Genomic DNA, 16324 nt, shown 5'->3' with positions numbered 1-16324 from the left:
CAATGTATATGCTCCCAATTCATACACCTCTCACTCTGGCCTGGTCCCAGACAGCCCCATCACGTGGTACCTCTCCAACTGCTGCAAGGCTGTCTTCATGGACTTCACTTGCTGGAAATGGCAGGACATATCTGTGGCCAACACCATCTCAATGACCAGGGCACGCAGCTCTCTGTATGAACAGAATCAAAGAAAGGTTCAGCTCCCTCTTTTCAGCTGAGGAGGAAGCCTAAACTTAGGTAGTGGAAAGAGTGTTGGGGTGGTGGGTTTCTTAGGCTTGTCAAGTCCTGGTCTGCTCACACAAACTCATCCCGGGTGAGGTTAATGAAAATGTTCATCTCGTCATCTTGCATCATTCGGAAGACAGAACTGATGTGGTGGTTCTCCAGCACTGAGCGATCATTGTACAGGATTGCACATTCTGACCTGCAGGATCAAAGGACACTGTATCCACCCCTTGGAAGAGGAAACTCTGGATACCTCCCCCATCTCTTATTTGGCCCCACCTTGCCCCTGCCACGTCCCCACCCCTCACTTGGTCTGAATGTGGAAGCTGTTGGTGGTGCCTGTGTGCTCATAGTCGTGGATGGCTGCAGCAAAGATGATGGCCAAGACCTCAATCTCTGACAGGCAGTGCTAGGAGAAAATGATGGGATTAGAAAAGGCTGACCCCTACCAGTCACCACCCAAAGACTTCCACACGGAGCAGACCATTCTGTTTGCTCCATTCTTCAAAGCCAGTTCTTGGGCTGGCTTTCAGTCTGCATTCTCTACCCTGCAATAGTCATGCATCTTCCTCTATCCCAGCCTTCAACAGCTCCGCTGTACCCCAGCATATCCGGGAAGTTACAGTCACCAAAAAATCTACTAGAGTTGAGGCAACATAATTTGACTCTGTAAAGATTCTAGGATACCAAAAGAGAAAAATAGGAATGGAAGAACAATCTAGACTCCCCCACCCCAGTTCCCCAGTTTCATAGCCAGAAGGCCCTGAATCACAATTGTCATTTCCAGGGCACCTACCACCATCCCTGTGCGGAGCAAGAAACAGTGGACTGTCTGGGTAACGTCAGCTGCATGAATCTGGTTGTGGTAAGGATTCTTGTACTTCCCATAGCCTGTCTCCAAAGCATCCAAGAAAGTCATCAGAAACACAGTGGGAATCTGTAGGAAGCAGAGAGAAAGGGAGATCAGCCCAAGACCTACAGAAATGGTAGGATCCAGGGGGCTGAGATTAGCAATATTATCTCATTAAAAGGCAAAGGGGCAGAGAAAGAGCACATAGGTCCTGCCTGCTGGAGGACCTGGCCTCATGGCCTGGCTCTACCACCTACAGACTGTGTAACCTTGAGAAAGTCATGGGGCCTCCCCTCTGCTTCAAGTACTTATTTGCAGAATGAGGATAATACCACCTACCTTGAATTTAATAAGATAAGTAGAAAGCAATGAATAAATGCTCTCTAAAGAGTAGCTATAATTATTACTATTTCCCTGGAGATTTTTAGGAAAAATAAAGCTTGCCTCCTACCTTTCAATCAGCCCACCTCCAAATCAAATATGTTTGGAGAAAGACTCAGAAGCAGAAGAAAGAATAAGATAACCCGAAGGGGACTCTTCCAACCAGATATGGAGCATTTCCTCCTCTGAAAATCCTCCCCTGACTACCATACTGTGCAAGCACCTGGGCCCTGAACTCTGTCTAGCTACTCTCAATTCTGTCCATAGCTTTGGGGTCATAGACTTGGATATGCCTGTCTTCTTCAAAAGACTTATGGCTCCCAAAGGGAAGGCTGGTGACTTAAGAGAGCTTGAGGGTCCCAAAGCCAAGGCTGGTATCTTCACCTGCCCTGGATCTCTTGAGGCTAGAGGTGACTGAGGTTAGAGACTTGGGTACTCTTATGTAGAGAGGAACAGTAAAGAAGGATGTTCCACTGGTCTATCAAAACCTTACATTCCCCACCCCTTCCCTGGAAGGCTGTGCCCCCAAATCATCTATAAGACCTTTACATTACCCCCACCCCCACCCCTGGAGGGCTGTGCCCCAAATTCAGGGAATTTTAAAGGACTGTTTCCATAACAACTGCCCTTGCTTTTGCGTTGCCATGGTATTCCTGGAAGGAAGGGAAGGGGAGTAGCAGGGGAGGGGCGAAAATGCCCAGGAAGAGAATATGGAGCTTGAAAAGATCTCTACCAGCAGAGAAAGCTAAACCAATGAGCACACCTGCTTTTCTTAGTGCCTTGAAGTAAGGCAGACAGGCTGAGCCAACTCCAGCCTCATGCAGCCACTCTTGGGGTACTTAAAACTCTGTCTTTCCAGATAAGGAAGAAGAGTTCAGAAGAATCTGGTGTCTGGAGTATATCTGACAATCAGTTTGAAGAAACATGAGCTGAGAAAAGTCTTAGGGGAAAGTGGATCCCGTTTTTCTCTGTCCTGGAGAGGGCGGGATTGGTGGCCAGATAATGGAACACAGGCAAGCCTCAGGCAGGCATGAAGAAGATCCCAACTGAGCATCTCAGGGACATTTTGAAAATAGTCTTAGGAGTGCTGGAAGGAAAAGGTGTCAAAGATCTAGAAAAATGTCACTTCACAACACATCTGTCATAGTCAAATGGAGACAGAAGGGTGACTGGGTTGACTTTCAAAGCCTGTCTGGGAGCAGACATTACAACTGTCCAGCCCCCTGACCAGCCCTTCCACAGCTCTCTCAGAATATGCATGCTTTCTCTCACTGCCTGTTCCAACCTGAATGCTGGCCAAACATCCCTTTCTGTGACTTTTTCACCCTTACACTCCCTCCAAATGTGGGTTTTCATGTGGAAGTGTTGGTGTTATTCTCCCCTCACTTTATCACCAAAAGATGCTTCTAAATTACATATTATCTGGAGAAATTTAATCCCATATCCTTCCAAATTGCTAGCCAAAACACTGAGCAAATGGAGTTCACACACCCTTCTACAGCCGCATCCCAGCCCTGCCGCCCTGCCGAGAGCGAATCCTCTCTATAACATTCCTTGGACAGAGACCAGAGCTATGGGGAACAGGAGGAAGTGGCCAACTTTGTTTTCCTCTGAACAGTCTCCTGAGGAAACAAATTGAGAGACTCTGGTCTCAAAGGGCACCAGCTGACAGCATTTAGACTCCAAGCCTCCATCTCCACAGGCAAGGGCAGGACAGCTGAAAAGGGAGGTGAGCTTCATGCCATCCTGGAGAGGACAAGTTAGAGAAAGAAGGTAAAGGGAGCAAGAGTGGAATCCAGGCTAGATGACTTCAGACCCAGACTCTCCCCTTAGAAAGCAGTAAATGAAAGAAGTCAGAGGCCCGGACAGCAGCAAGAGAAATGCTGACTAAACTTGGAGGTGAGCCGCTTCCATGGTGAGGACTGAGTGAGGAAGCATACAAATCTACTAGACTTCTTTTAGAAGAAGATTCCTAGGAGAGGAGAATGGTAGAATGAGGCAGGTTACCTTGAAGCGGCTGATGAGGCTATGCCGAGTCAGCAGCTCAAAAACAATGGTCCTCAGGGCGTGGTCATCTGCTGCCCGGTTCAAGGAAAAGACATCAAAGCACCAGAGGTCCAAATTCTGTGGAGAAACAACAGACCAGTAACTCTCTAGAGGAGCATCTCAGCAGCAGGAAGAGCTGACATTAGAACCCAAGGAGAACTTCCCAAGGAGCACAGAAACTCGAGAGGTAGGAAAACAGAAGGCCATAAAATGGGCCTCTCTTTTTCCCCAAGTATTTTTCAATATGGGGGAGAGAACATGACAAGGGTTTGCCTCTAGAACAGGCAAAAGTTGTTTGTGGAACATGGGAATGATGGCTAAAAAGGACAGTTAAAGTCAGGCATGGTATAAACAGAGTCTGGAACTCCCAGTGACTATTCCTTGACCCAACCTTTTCCTCTTTCCCAAAAACCAGAGGTCACCTTAAGACAGTGGAGGACCGCAGTGGAATAGGTGGGACCCACAGCTGTGTACGTTCTTCGGAACATCCTATGGAATGGTAAAGAAAAGAAGTCCAGGTGTGATGGTCCGAGAGGTAAGGGTCTGGGCAGGTAAGGGTATAAGGATGAGCCACATGGGATTATATAGCCGGTAGGGCCCTGGAAGACTAGGATGTCTTAGAAAGGGGCACAGCTGAGAAAGAAGGAAATGAGCGTGGACAAGCCTCACCGTTCCACAAAGATCCCAGCCTGCACTGCGTGCACGATGCTTCGAAACTTGGGTTTCTCCTCCGCTCGCCGGCCTTTGGCTCGGGCTTGCTGGGTAAAGGTGGAGGCCAGCCAGTCTCGAACCTCCGAAGGCACAGCATCTGACCGTAGCTCCTGCAGCTCATCCTCCGTGTCTAAGATTTGCCTGAGATCCCAAAAGACAGTCACAGAGGAAAGACAATAGCCAGGACACCTGGCCTCAGCTACACCCACACCTTAGTAAACCTTCTCTTGCTTTGTCTTTTTCTTTCTGCTTCTTTATCTCACACCTCCAGTTAGGAAATGGGTCACTAGGTGAGGCAGTAACATCCTAACTCTTAAAGTGTTCAAGTAGGCAATGTGATACTCCCTGTCAAGGAGGCTACCAAACAGTAAACTCCAATGGCAGCAGATTCAAGTCACAAAAACACTTTTCCATTTTCTTATAAGTTCACTAAAAAGATGCAAAGAAATAGGTGCAATTTAGTTAACTTACTTTTTTCTCCCAAAGATTTTAAAATCTAGTGTGTATTTTTACATATGCAGCTCAATTTGGCTAGCCACATTTCAAGTGTTTAATTAAAAAAAAAAATGCAAACCCCACACCATGTGCTTAATTTTAAAAAAGAAAAACAAAACATGAACTCTCAAACTCATCGCCATCAAAGAGGAGCCTACTCGCGGGTTCCTGAGGCTGTAAACTGAACAGAAGGTAACAACTCATCTTTCTTCCAAGAAGCTGCTGGTGGATTTGAACCATCATAGAAGTGCCACCTCTGGGTTAGCAACACAACTCCCTAGGGGCTACACCACCAGAGCTCTGACTGCTCCTATTGAATTGAGAGCAGCTCTAGAGGAATTCCTACACTAGGCAGAAGGCTGGGACCAGGTATGCATTAAGTTCCTTCTCATTCTGAAATGAGCTGCTCTGCTTACTGAGATCTATGTGTTTCTTTTTCCATTTCTCTATCTGTCCCTCTCCTTCTTTATCTCAGTCAGCACTACTACCTACAGATCTTCCTTCCACTCCATTTCTCCCTGCCTCTGTCCCTGTCACGTGTTCCTCTCTCCAGCTTTCTCTCTTGCTCTCCACCTCTGAATCCCTGTGTCTGTCTGAAATCTTCCTCCATCCCTGCACATAGGTTTTTCCCGGTAGCCCAGCATCACCCTCTCACCGTGTCTCATCTATGTAGACGGCCTCCAACAGAGAAGCCGTGTACTCCAGGTTTTTCTTCAGCTCCTCGATGTTCACCTCCCCATTCTCCAACTGCTTCACCATGTAGCGCAACCTGTGGGGAGTGGGCACAGATCTCCCACTTAGGCACTTCCACCTTGTCATGAGATCAGAAGGCGCTCAAATAGGGTGTGTTTTACAGAGAGAGTCTGTCTTCCATAAATAAGAAATAATTCAAGAAAAAAATTAGAGCAGCTAGTGTATTTGATCTTAGGTTCTTGACAGCCACTGTATTATGTTTACCTAGCCCCAAAATTTCATTTTCCTAACTCTGCCATCCTCTTTGTCAGTATTTCCTACAAACTCTTGCTTAAACTGCCCAGGCCCAAGGGAATTAAGCAGGCACACATTTCACAGGTGATATTTTGAGGATGATCTATTTTATTGTCTGAAATAACCACAAGCTAAAACTGTGTATTTCCTCCATGGTAGAGGATGTTAGGATCAACAGCAATCAGAACAGCCCCCAATATTCTTTCTCTCGGTCACGGTAGGGAGGGGAGTACATAGCCACAGTCTCTCTGTCCTTGGCAGGGACAGCAGAGACACAGAACAAAGACCAATATGAAATGCTTTCACCCAGCCTCACTCCATCCAGGCAGAGCTAATGGATTATGATTCCAGAATCCATCAGCCAGGATAAAGCAAGATTAACCCCTGCCTCCCCAGTCTTTGCAAGGGAGGACCTTTGCCAGTGGGTTCCAGCCTCCCTGACAGGCAGTCACAGCTTACACCAGGAGCAAAAGTGGTAGGGGAGGTGGAGCCAGAGAGGAGAGGATTTCATTTACTGGATGCTTTGCCTGAAGGGACAGGTCTCTCATATTTTGTGCTTATGAATTCTAAAGGGTGGTGATTAACTGGGAGGTGTCTTAGAAGTCTAGCCAGTCCAGCCCAGGCAGTCAGCAAGCAATGTTCTCAGATATTAGATGATGGTTTTTAAAATAAATAAATAAATAAGCATTTCCTTTTCTTGCTCTTTCTCCCAGCCCTACCCTACTTTTAAAACCAGTGGAGTGAGAACAGTGGCCATCACAAGTCCCCACAAAGAGGGGCTTCAGAAACCCAAGGTCACCCTATGAGTCAGGAAGCGAATGAGTCAGGGACCAAAGGCTGAAATTAGCATCAATTCCCAGGGAAGCCGGGGGAGGGAGAACAATGGCATTCCTGAACAGAACGGAGCTCTAGAATCCTGGGGTCTTTGCAGCTCTAGAAGAGAGGGTGCCCAAAATAGCCAGCCCAGAAAACATCACAGGTCAGCTTTCACCTCAGGACCCAGCAGCCTAACAGCACTGAAAGGAAATGGAAGAGAAGGAAAGGGGTAAAGATGGGGCAGCAGGCCCCTGAGTGGTTTATCTTCAAATCTTACTTCCAGCCTTTCTGCTCTACTGTCTCCAAGTGGAGACAGCAGGTTGTTTAGCAAGGAATGACGTGAATTTAGAGGTTTTAGTAAAGGTGGGCACCAGTTCAGGCTTAATAGAGAAGATAAATGGATGCTGGACAACATAAAAGACTTTCTGAGCCATAGGAAAGGATGTACAGAACTGGTCTCTCCCAGCATACTCAGAGATCACAGAACAAAAAGGTACACTCTGCCTTCAGGGCTAGACACAAGCATGGACACCCCTTTTCTGGTTATTTCCCTCAGAGAAGGAGTTTCAAACCTGGGGACACACAGCCTAAGAAAGGTCTCTGCTGCCTCTGCTTCCATCATTCCTGCATGTTCCCAAGGCAGCGCTAAGCTTCCACTTCATTCAATCTCTGGAGGTCAAGTCCCAGCACTTCAATTCCTCCAGTTTGATTCTCAACTCACCACTCATGCATCCCAAAGTGCAGAGGCTCCCACAGTGAACAGCCAAACCCACGAGTGCTCATCTGCATGTATTCACAGAATCACTAACAAAGTTGCCAGCTCTACATTTTAAAAAGCGACTGCTCCTACATCATCTCATTTTAGCTTCACAATGGGCCATGAGGGAGGGAGGCGGGCAGGAATTGCTATTGCCATTTCTAAGGCTGAAACCACAGCTTAGGAGCATCTCTGTGCTGAGTGCTGGCCTAGGAGCAGGAATCTTGGGCTAGGAGTCCTTGGGCAAGTCACAGATGTAACAGATTGTCCTGGGAAGAACAAGGAAAACTGGAAATAAAAATTCAGAACCAAAGTAACAGTGTTATTTGCTATACTACCATTAACTTGCATAAATTATTTTTTGTGTAGCCAATACATAGTCTTCCATACGAAATCCATGCTGCTGGTTTGTTGGATACGACTTCGTAAACACTATTTCCAAGTGCTCTGTTGTTGTTAAGGGCAATCAAGTCAATTCTGACTCATAGCAACCTTATGTACAACAGATGGAAACCAGGCTTAATTCTGCATCAGCCTTGCAATTTCTACCATGATTAAATCCACTGTTGTAGTCACTCCATCTGATTGGAGTTTTCCTCTCCTTTGCTGACCCTCTCTTTTTCCATCTTTGCCTTTTTCTAAGGACTGGTCAGTGCCACCTAATAACATTCCCAAAGTATGCAAGACAGTAACCATTTCCATGAAATGACCTTGTCCTTTGAAACAAGTAATTACTTCATTATCTTTTTTTACTTTCATTGTTGTGGTTTGAGTGTGGGTCTTACTTGAACAAGCTACATTTAGCATATATTGGGACCCACCATGGCTGGACAAGTCCCGTAGGGATGGATGTTCCTAGGAGGTGCCCAGGTCAGAGCAGTGACGATCTGCTAAGGGGTAGGCCAACCACCAGCCTCTTTTCTTTGTGAAACTTAATAACTCTTAATAAAATTTGTATTTAGTGTGCGCGCAAACACACACATACCAGCATCAGAATCACCTAAGATACAAGTTAAAGATTTAGGGTCTAAGTGTGGCCAGTTAGCTCAGTTGATTAGGTTATGGGGCTGATAAAGATACAGTCCCTACTTCACACTTTCTGAACTAGAATCCCTAAGGACATGTCCAGAGATAGGCATTTTTAACAAGCATCCCAGATTATTTTAATGCACGTTAAAATCTGAGAGTCATTATTTATAGTTTCGTTTTTTTTCATTGATAAAATACACAGATGGTTATAGACCAGCATGGCAGGAGTGTTAATAAGATAATTAAATGAAATCATAGATCCAAAAGGGCCTAGGAGAGCTCTAAGCACATACAAATGAGATCTGCATTAGAATGAACTTATCAGCATGGTGTTGGGACTACCGACCCACATTGCTTGCCCTTCAAACCCACCAGGACTTTACTTCTCTCTCCCACGATCAGACAGGGAAGAGGGAGTCTAGGTTACATGCAAATTGCTATCAACTTGATTCTGATTCAAAGCAACACCACACATGTCAGAGTAGAGCTGTGATCCATAGAGTTTTCCATGATTGATTTTTTGCAAGTAGGTCACTAAGCCCCACTTCTGAGGAACCTCTCACTTAGTCACTGCAAAGAGTCCGTGTCCCTTCATAGTGACCCTCCACACTGTGACTGAGAGGTGCCTCAGAAGTGGGCCTTCGTTTCCAAGGCTATAAATCACACAGGAAGGTCTTACCCATCTTTCCCCTGAGGAGCCACCAGTGAATTTTAACCATCAGAGAAGCTTGGTTCTTTGGGTTAGCAGCGCACTTCACTATGGATTACCCCACCAGAGCTCCCTAAAGCACCCCCTCTTGTTGTCATAAGCCATTGAGTCAAAACCAACCAATAGCTCACCCTCCATTTGGTTTTCTGAGGCAGTTAAATTAAAGATGAGAGTAGAATGCCCATCTTTGTGAAAGCACCACTAGGTGGACTCAAATCTCTAACTTTTTATCAACAGCATAGCACATTAGCTGTGTACCAATCAGGGGCTTCCTAGAATACATAAAAACAAATCAAAGCAAAGTTCACCGACTGAAGTGAAGTCAATTCCAACTCATAGTGACCCAAGACAACAGAGCAGAACTGTCCCACGGGATTCCCAGGACTACTTTATGGAAGCCAACTGCCACATGTTTCCCCCAGTAGCTACAAACTGCTGACATTTCCATTAGCTATCAAATGCTATACAATGAATAAGGATGACAGAAGGAGAATTGATGCCTCCGAGCTGTGGTGTTGGAGAATAGTATGGAATATTCCAGGGACTGTCAAAAGAACAAACAAGTATGTCTTGGAGAAAGCACAGCCAGAGTGCTCCTTGGAGGCAAGGATGGTGGAACTTTGTCTCACATACTTTGGGCATGTTGCTGTTGTTGTTGTTGTTGTTGTTATGTGTCGTTGAGTCGTTTGTGACTCATAGCGACCCTATGTACAACAGCCCTAAACCCTGCTCTATCCTGTGCCAATCACATTGCCTCTGACACACCCATCCTGATTACCCCAGTCACTGAATCAATCCACCTCATAGAGGGTCTTCCCCTCCTGCACTGTCCCTCTACTCTACCCAGCATGATGTCCCTCTTCAAAGACCTGTCTCTCCTTGCAACATGTCCAAAGTATGTCAGACGAAGCCCCAGAATCTTTGCCTTCAAGGAGTAGCCTGGTGTAACCCTCTCTAGGATGAATCTGTTTGTTTTCTTGGCAGTCCATGGTACATTCAATACTCTTCTACAACACCACAGCTCAAAGGCGTCAATTCTCCTTCTGTCCTCCCTAGTCATTGTCCAGCTCTCTGAGGAATAACAAGTGATTGCAAAGACCATGGCCTGTATCAGGTGCACCTTCGTCTCCAAAGAGACACTGTTGCTCTTGAGTACTTTAGAGAGGTCCCTAACAGCAGACTTTCCCATCGCAATACGTTTTTTTATTTCCTGGCTGCTGGTGCCAAGAGTGTTGACTGTGGAGCTGAGCAAACTGAAGCTCTGAACAATCTCAATCTCTTCGCCATCCATCCTGATGCTACCAATTGGTCCAGTGGTGAGAATCTTTGTCTTCTTGACATTGCGCCTCAGTCCATACTGAAGGCTGCAGTCCTTGACCCTCTGCAGTAAGTGCATGAGGTCCTCCTCAGTTTCAGCGAGCAAGGTTGTGTCATCTGCATAATGCAGATTGTTATGCATGTTGCTAGGAGAGGTTATTCCCTGGAGAAGGAGACCACCTTGGAAATGGGAAAGGATACCAAAGGAGAGGAAAACCGGCAACCATATGGACTGGCATAGGGACTGCAGGCTTGAGTGTGTCAGAGATTGTGAGGAGGATAGGACATGACTCAGATCCATTGTTTATAGGGTCGCTATAAGTCATACTCGATAGCACCTAACAACTTCATCAAATGCTTAGCTACTGAAGCACCAGGGCTCTTTCTAGGTTAGATATACAAATCAAATTCACTGCCATTGGATTCATTCCACCTTACAGGTGAATTGTGCCATAGATTCCAAAGCTATAAATCTAAGGAAGTAAATCACTATGTATCTTTCTACCTCTGTGGTTTGAAGAGTTGATGGGTTTGGGACCTTTGGTGAGTAACTGAGTGATTACTCACCATGCCAATATGGTTCCATTCTAGACTAGAGAGAGGCTAGGAGTTGGAAAGCTACCTAATAAGAATAGGAGAATGATAATGGCCATACTCTTTCCTATTTGGGTAGCTCAGAGGCTCAAAACCACTAGCTGCTGCATGGGAAAATGATGAGCAGTCTTCTCCCATAAGGATTTACAGCCTCAGACACTCAATGGAGGGTTGCTATGAGTCAGAATCAACTCAACAAGAATGGGTGGGCTACTTCATTTGAGGCTTGAAATCCTCTTATAAAGCTGGTAAAGTGACTTGTCTAAGGTCACACAGTAGGTCAATGGCAGTAATGTTAGCAAGGGCTGCAACTCATACTAATGAAACCAAATGTGTCCCCAAGTAGGAATTAGGTTGGGGCAGGCAGACTCAATCACGTAATTAGCTCAGAGAGGTTGGAACACAGCCACAGGAGCTTTAGTCCCTGTCAATCCATCCTTAATTAAATGTTGATGTAGCTGTCAGCCCATGGTAGACTGTCTTGATGACTCTCTTGATGGTACTGACGATGACTTGTTTATCTTGGCCTCCTTATAGCCTGGCACATAGCAAGTGCTCAATAAATGTTCATTAAGTAAATAAAAGGATGAAGGAGCCGTTTTATTGGTTACGAGGTTAACCTCTCAATTCAGATTTCTGAGCCAGAGTTTCTGGACCTCTTCACCAGCTGCTCTGGGGGAAGAGGTGGGCACTCTCTCCTCTGTACTTTACTGCCTCTGAAAACCCACTAGATGTTCAGTTATGGGTCAGATCCGACTCGATGCACATAACAGTGAGGCTAATGAGGAAGATGAGGTTAGAGGATGGCCTTTAACAACCCCCTCTCCAAGTCGTACTTCTGTCCCCCGTCCCCCCCCCTCGCTTTGAGATCTTGTCCAGAAGCTCCAGTATAGCTTCTGTTGAAATCTTAACACAACATGATCCAGACACTAGAAGGAAGGGGGGTGAGGAGGGAAGAAAGATTAAAGTTCAAATTTAACAAACTAGGAGTCCAGGAAAGGGAAAGGACTCAGAGAGCTGGAACGATCCAGGGTGCTCAGTTTCACCTTCCTGAAGTCCTATAATCCCCTACATCTAACTTTGTAGCCTGACAAAGGTCTACACAAAAGTCCTACTAAAGTTAGGATTTCCCTGCATCCACCTTATTGTACTGATCTCTGCAGGGAAAGACTTTCTCCCCCACTCATACTCGTTTTAATCTATTTCCTTTGGTTCGGTGCTCAGAGACTCCAGTACCGGAATAAAATGTTCCCCTCTATCCGGTCCTCACTCAGACCTAAGTAAAGCTGGAAGCTGCCTCCAGAAATCCTTCTATTTCCACCCACATACACTGATCATCCCCACACATTCCACCAGCAACACCTCTCTCTCCTCTACCTTCACTTCCTACACAATGAGGAAAGATCATGACCCCGGGAAAACTTTGGCTTCTACCTCTAGGCAGCCATCCAGATAAAAGGCTCCTAGCAGTAATAATTCCAACACCCAGAACAGTATGGCTTCCTCCCTCCTATCCTACAACATCAGTTCACTTCTCTGAATGACCACATGGCTGATGTTCTGGAAAGTTCCAAAACTCCCTGCCATATCTTCCAGAAGTCACACTCCTAAAAAGATCACCATAAATAGTGGGCTTAGCACAAAACAGCTTCAAGCCTGGAAAGCAAAAGATTGGAATAACCTTTTGGGTTCTTAAGAAGAGGTTTTGGAGGCTGAGAGGCCCTAAGGATGCTAGAGGTAAGGCTGGAGAAAAAGCAAGAAAATGCTGCTAAGTCATCTGCCATAGAAAAGAAGAGAGATTCCAATTAGGGGAGGAGGAATGGGAGATGGAAAGACTAGAATAAGATGAATGGCAAGACGGATGGGTAAGATTGGAGCTCATCTATGGGTCATCACACACAGGAACACACACAAACCGTCTGTCAGGCCTTTGTCCCTCTCTTTCTCCAGAAGAACTGAAGGATCCAAAAGCAACCTGTCCCCTGCTTCTCCTCTCCCTCATCTCTGGCACCTACCTGAGGATAGGGCCCTGGAGGTAGCTCCTCTGCACAGGAACAGTGGTTGCCATGAGAATCAAAGATTCCTGCTTCAGAGGCTCAAAATGATCCTCCTGGGGCCCCAGGGCCCCAAGGAGAGTGAGTATCTCTTGAGTTCTTGACTTCCTCCTCCAGGCCCCAGCAGAACTGAGTAAAATGACCGGGGAAACCTCTGACCAAGAAGACAAGGAGGAGCCTGGCTGGAGGAAGAGGGGAATCATCAAGCAGAGACCCAGCCTCCAAGGACTGGGTGAGAGGCGGAGGGAAAAGTTTCAAATCTGAATCAGACCGAAAACAAGACTCTGTTCTCAGAAGAATCCCAGAAAGGACAGAAATAGCACAGGCCGGCCCCTGGCTCTGAGGAGGTGGGGCTCCTCTTTGGGGAGAATAGGTTAGCGGGAGGCTTAAGGGGGCAGGGAGCGGGAATCAGCCTGACTGTGTGCATGGACAGGAAGTTTGTAGTAGAAAGGAAAGGGGCCCTGCAAGAGTCCCACAGGAGGACTAATGCAGCTACAACTCCCTCCTTAGACAAACGGGTCTTTTCTGGACCACTCTTCAAAATTCGTTTTAATGAATGGAAGCAAACTAGAAGGAGGAATTTCCCAGAAAATTAGAAACATAAAAAGTGGGTTGCAGAAGTTGTGGATCAGTGAATTCTTGCCCAGAAATCCCCTCCACAAGGAGGAGGAACACTTCCTCATCCTTACCCAACATTCTTCTCCCAGGCAGTATATGAAAGTCTGGAGCACCTGCACATGGAAACCAAGAAGTTGAGCAAGTTATGCTAATACTCCTCATCTGTAGACCTGGGGTTAGGAGACAGTTGGGAATTAACAATTGGAAATTCTGAATGGTCCTCCAGCTTAGAAGGCGAGAATGATGGGATGGTGCCAAAAGAGGAAACCAGGAGAGGCCTGGAGAGGAGGACTCCCTCTTAAACTGGGGAGGAAAGAAACCCAGCCTCTGCAGTGAAGTGGACGTGCGCACACAAACCCAGCCAGCCTCCCGATTGGCTGGGAGATGACATCACCAAAACAAGCATATTGGGGCCGTGATTGGACAATCGAGGGTTTGGGCGGGACTAATAATGTGCAGCAAAATTGAAGCCAAATGCATCCAGTGGAGAAGGTTCGGATGCCTGTGATCTTCTTATTCTAAGGTCTAAGATTTGGGACAATACGGAAATGAGGAAAGGGGACTAGTGGGGATAAGTATGACAACAAAAAATTAAATGAGAAGAAACAGACCAAGAGCTGGGATTTTATGACGGGAAGTCTGCATCCTCACTTGCACACACAACTGCAAAGCAGGGAGAGATTAAAATACCTTGTCACTGTGCCAAAGCTTCTAAGGATTATAAACAAATGAAGTTTGGGAACCTGCTGTTTCTCAGCTCCACTAAATACTGGGACAACAATAACAAGAGAAGTAGAGGTTAAATATTTGGAAGTTGTTTCCTAGTGAAGTCCTGAGAGCCATGCAGCAGTGCTGCTGCAGATTTCGGAAGAAAGGAAATGGTCCTTCTTCCTTTATTCATCTCTTTCTCTCTGTGCCCCTAGCCCCCACAAGCAAGGGGATGAGTCATTCGGCCTGGTCTGTGGATATGCTGGCTTGGAGAAGAGGAGGACGGGAGACAGGTACCAGCCTGGAATACCAATAACCTGTAAACCAGGGTAGCTCCCTCACCTGGCCCCCTCCCTGCAGGCCCTTCCACTGTAGGACAGTAACCACCAGCTCTAACCATCCTACTTAAAAGGTAGAGATTTCTTAGACAGGAAAAGCTTTTGAGAGAATATCTTACCCATCCTTCTGGTCTCTTGTCCAATAGAACAAAAGCAGGCTGAACAAATGACTTCTCACCATCCTACCCTTACACACACACATATAACACACTGTATCACTCATCCCAGCGTAGTATTATTAAATGTTCTTAATAAGAGGTAGCACTGGGGAAACCACTGTCCCTTCCTAGGACTAGAGGGGCTGCAGGGACATGTGAATTTTACATATGCACATCTCCACTTACACATAATCCACAGTTTGCACTCTGGAGATGGTTATCTGTCACAGAAGTGATAACCCCAGCAGAGTCAGCACTGTTTTTCCTCTAGCCCTTAAATTAGTTTCTAGAAAGGAGCCCAATCATAATGTTCTGCTACTCTATCCACCCTCTCCCCATCCACAATTTTCCCCACTAGAGAAGAAGAGTTGGTCAGAGGAGAAATGAGAGTGGATGTGTAATGGGGAAGGAGTTTCTGGAATAATTTCAAAGCTCAAAAATCTCAGATATTGAAAGAACTGTGGAAATCATCCAAATTAATAGGGAAAACTATGAGTTAATAGTAGAAAACTTTTGCATAAGTGTTGCAAGTGTGTGTGAATGTGAATAAGTCATTCCAAACTCCAATCTTATTTTTGTAAAATATATAAATAATATATGCTTGACAGAATTCTCCTAAAGATAAAATGAGATACCATATGAAAGAGCCTTGGAAACTATGAAGTGATACATAAATACAAAGGATTATTACTCAGATCAGCCTTTTATTTGGCTCACTTAGCAAATGTTCACCAAGAATCCTCCATGAACAAATTCCCATTGGGCTACTCTTATGCCCAGGACCCTTGGTTTTCTTTCCAGGCTTCAACTGGCACGTGAGTCATTTTGCAAAAACCATGGTCTCTCTACCACCACCACTCCTGATGCCCAGGGTTCTCACTGCCTGCTTATTCCACAAGAAGGAAGGAGGTAGAGGAAGAAGTTGGGGAGTGCAGAGCATGGGGTTCCAGAAGCCAAGAACAATTAGGCCTCCACCTCACAGAGAGCTCTCCAGGCTTGCCATTGCTATGAAAGCAGCCCCAGTACTGGCAGCTGGCTGGGCAGAGTCGCGGGGGTGGCTCCAGAGATAAAAACAGCCCCCATGGTGATACCATGCTGGCAAGCACTAGGAAATCTCTAGGCACTTCCAGAGGAGCTTGGGGTAGGGACAGGGCCTGAGAAGTTACCATTAGCAGAAGGGCAGCCGCTAATGATAATGGATAAAACCTAGAAACCAGGAGAATGAGGGGGATGGGAGAGAAGGCAAGAGGAAAAAAGAGGTCAGGAAAGGAAGAGAGGAGATTTGAGAGGTGCTAAGGAAGAGGTCTGGGAGAACATGAAGGAGAGTAGGAGGAGTCTGCTTGGCTTCTAAGATGCCCATGTCTAAAGGCAGCTCCCTCTCTCAGTAAGACCATCTGCTCCTGGCTGGAAGATGTTTCTAACAAGTGTTCCTTCCCCAGCAGCAACCCAGCATAGCTGAGGTGAGCTGAAGAAGGGGCTACGCTAAACAGCTTGAATTTAAGCCCAAATTACTAAAAACCCAGGTTCCC

The 16324-nt window shown here is 46.1% G+C and overlaps 1 protein-coding gene across 3 annotated transcripts in view; it reads right to left on the bottom strand.

Moving 5' to 3' along the window:
• PDE1B (phosphodiesterase 1B, calmodulin-dependent) overlaps positions 1 to 16324 on the bottom strand; it is a 31292-nt gene that overhangs the window by 5468 nt on the left and 9500 nt on the right. The window contains exons 1-9 of one of the 3 annotated variants that reach the window (XM_006883932.1): positions 12935 to 13104; positions 5366 to 5479; positions 4174 to 4356; positions 3927 to 3993; positions 3466 to 3582; positions 1024 to 1164; positions 536 to 636; positions 301 to 426; positions 71 to 172 (exon numbers count right to left, since the gene is read on the bottom strand). In XM_006883932.1, the coding sequence (XP_006883994.1) occupies positions 71 to 172; positions 301 to 426; positions 536 to 636; positions 1024 to 1164; positions 3466 to 3582; positions 3927 to 3993; positions 4174 to 4356; positions 5366 to 5479; positions 12935 to 12987 (1004 nt within the window). In that variant the 5' untranslated portion in view covers positions 12988 to 13104. Of the gene's footprint in view, positions 1 to 70; positions 173 to 300; positions 427 to 535; positions 637 to 1023; positions 1165 to 3465; positions 3583 to 3926; positions 3994 to 4173; positions 4437 to 5365; positions 5480 to 12934; positions 13105 to 16324 lie in introns of those variants that run through there. The other 2 variants (XM_006883931.1, XM_006883933.1) reach the window with 2 other exon arrangements.

The sequence above is a fragment of the Elephantulus edwardii genome, unplaced genomic scaffold (genome assembly GCF_000299155.1).
Source record: "Elephantulus edwardii isolate Elephantulus edwardi_28Jun2011 unplaced genomic scaffold, EleEdw1.0 scaffold00030, whole genome shotgun sequence".
In the NCBI taxonomy this organism is placed as follows: Eukaryota; Metazoa; Chordata; class Mammalia; order Macroscelidea; family Macroscelididae; genus Elephantulus; species Elephantulus edwardii.
This window is presented reverse-complemented; position numbering and strand designations above follow the sequence as displayed.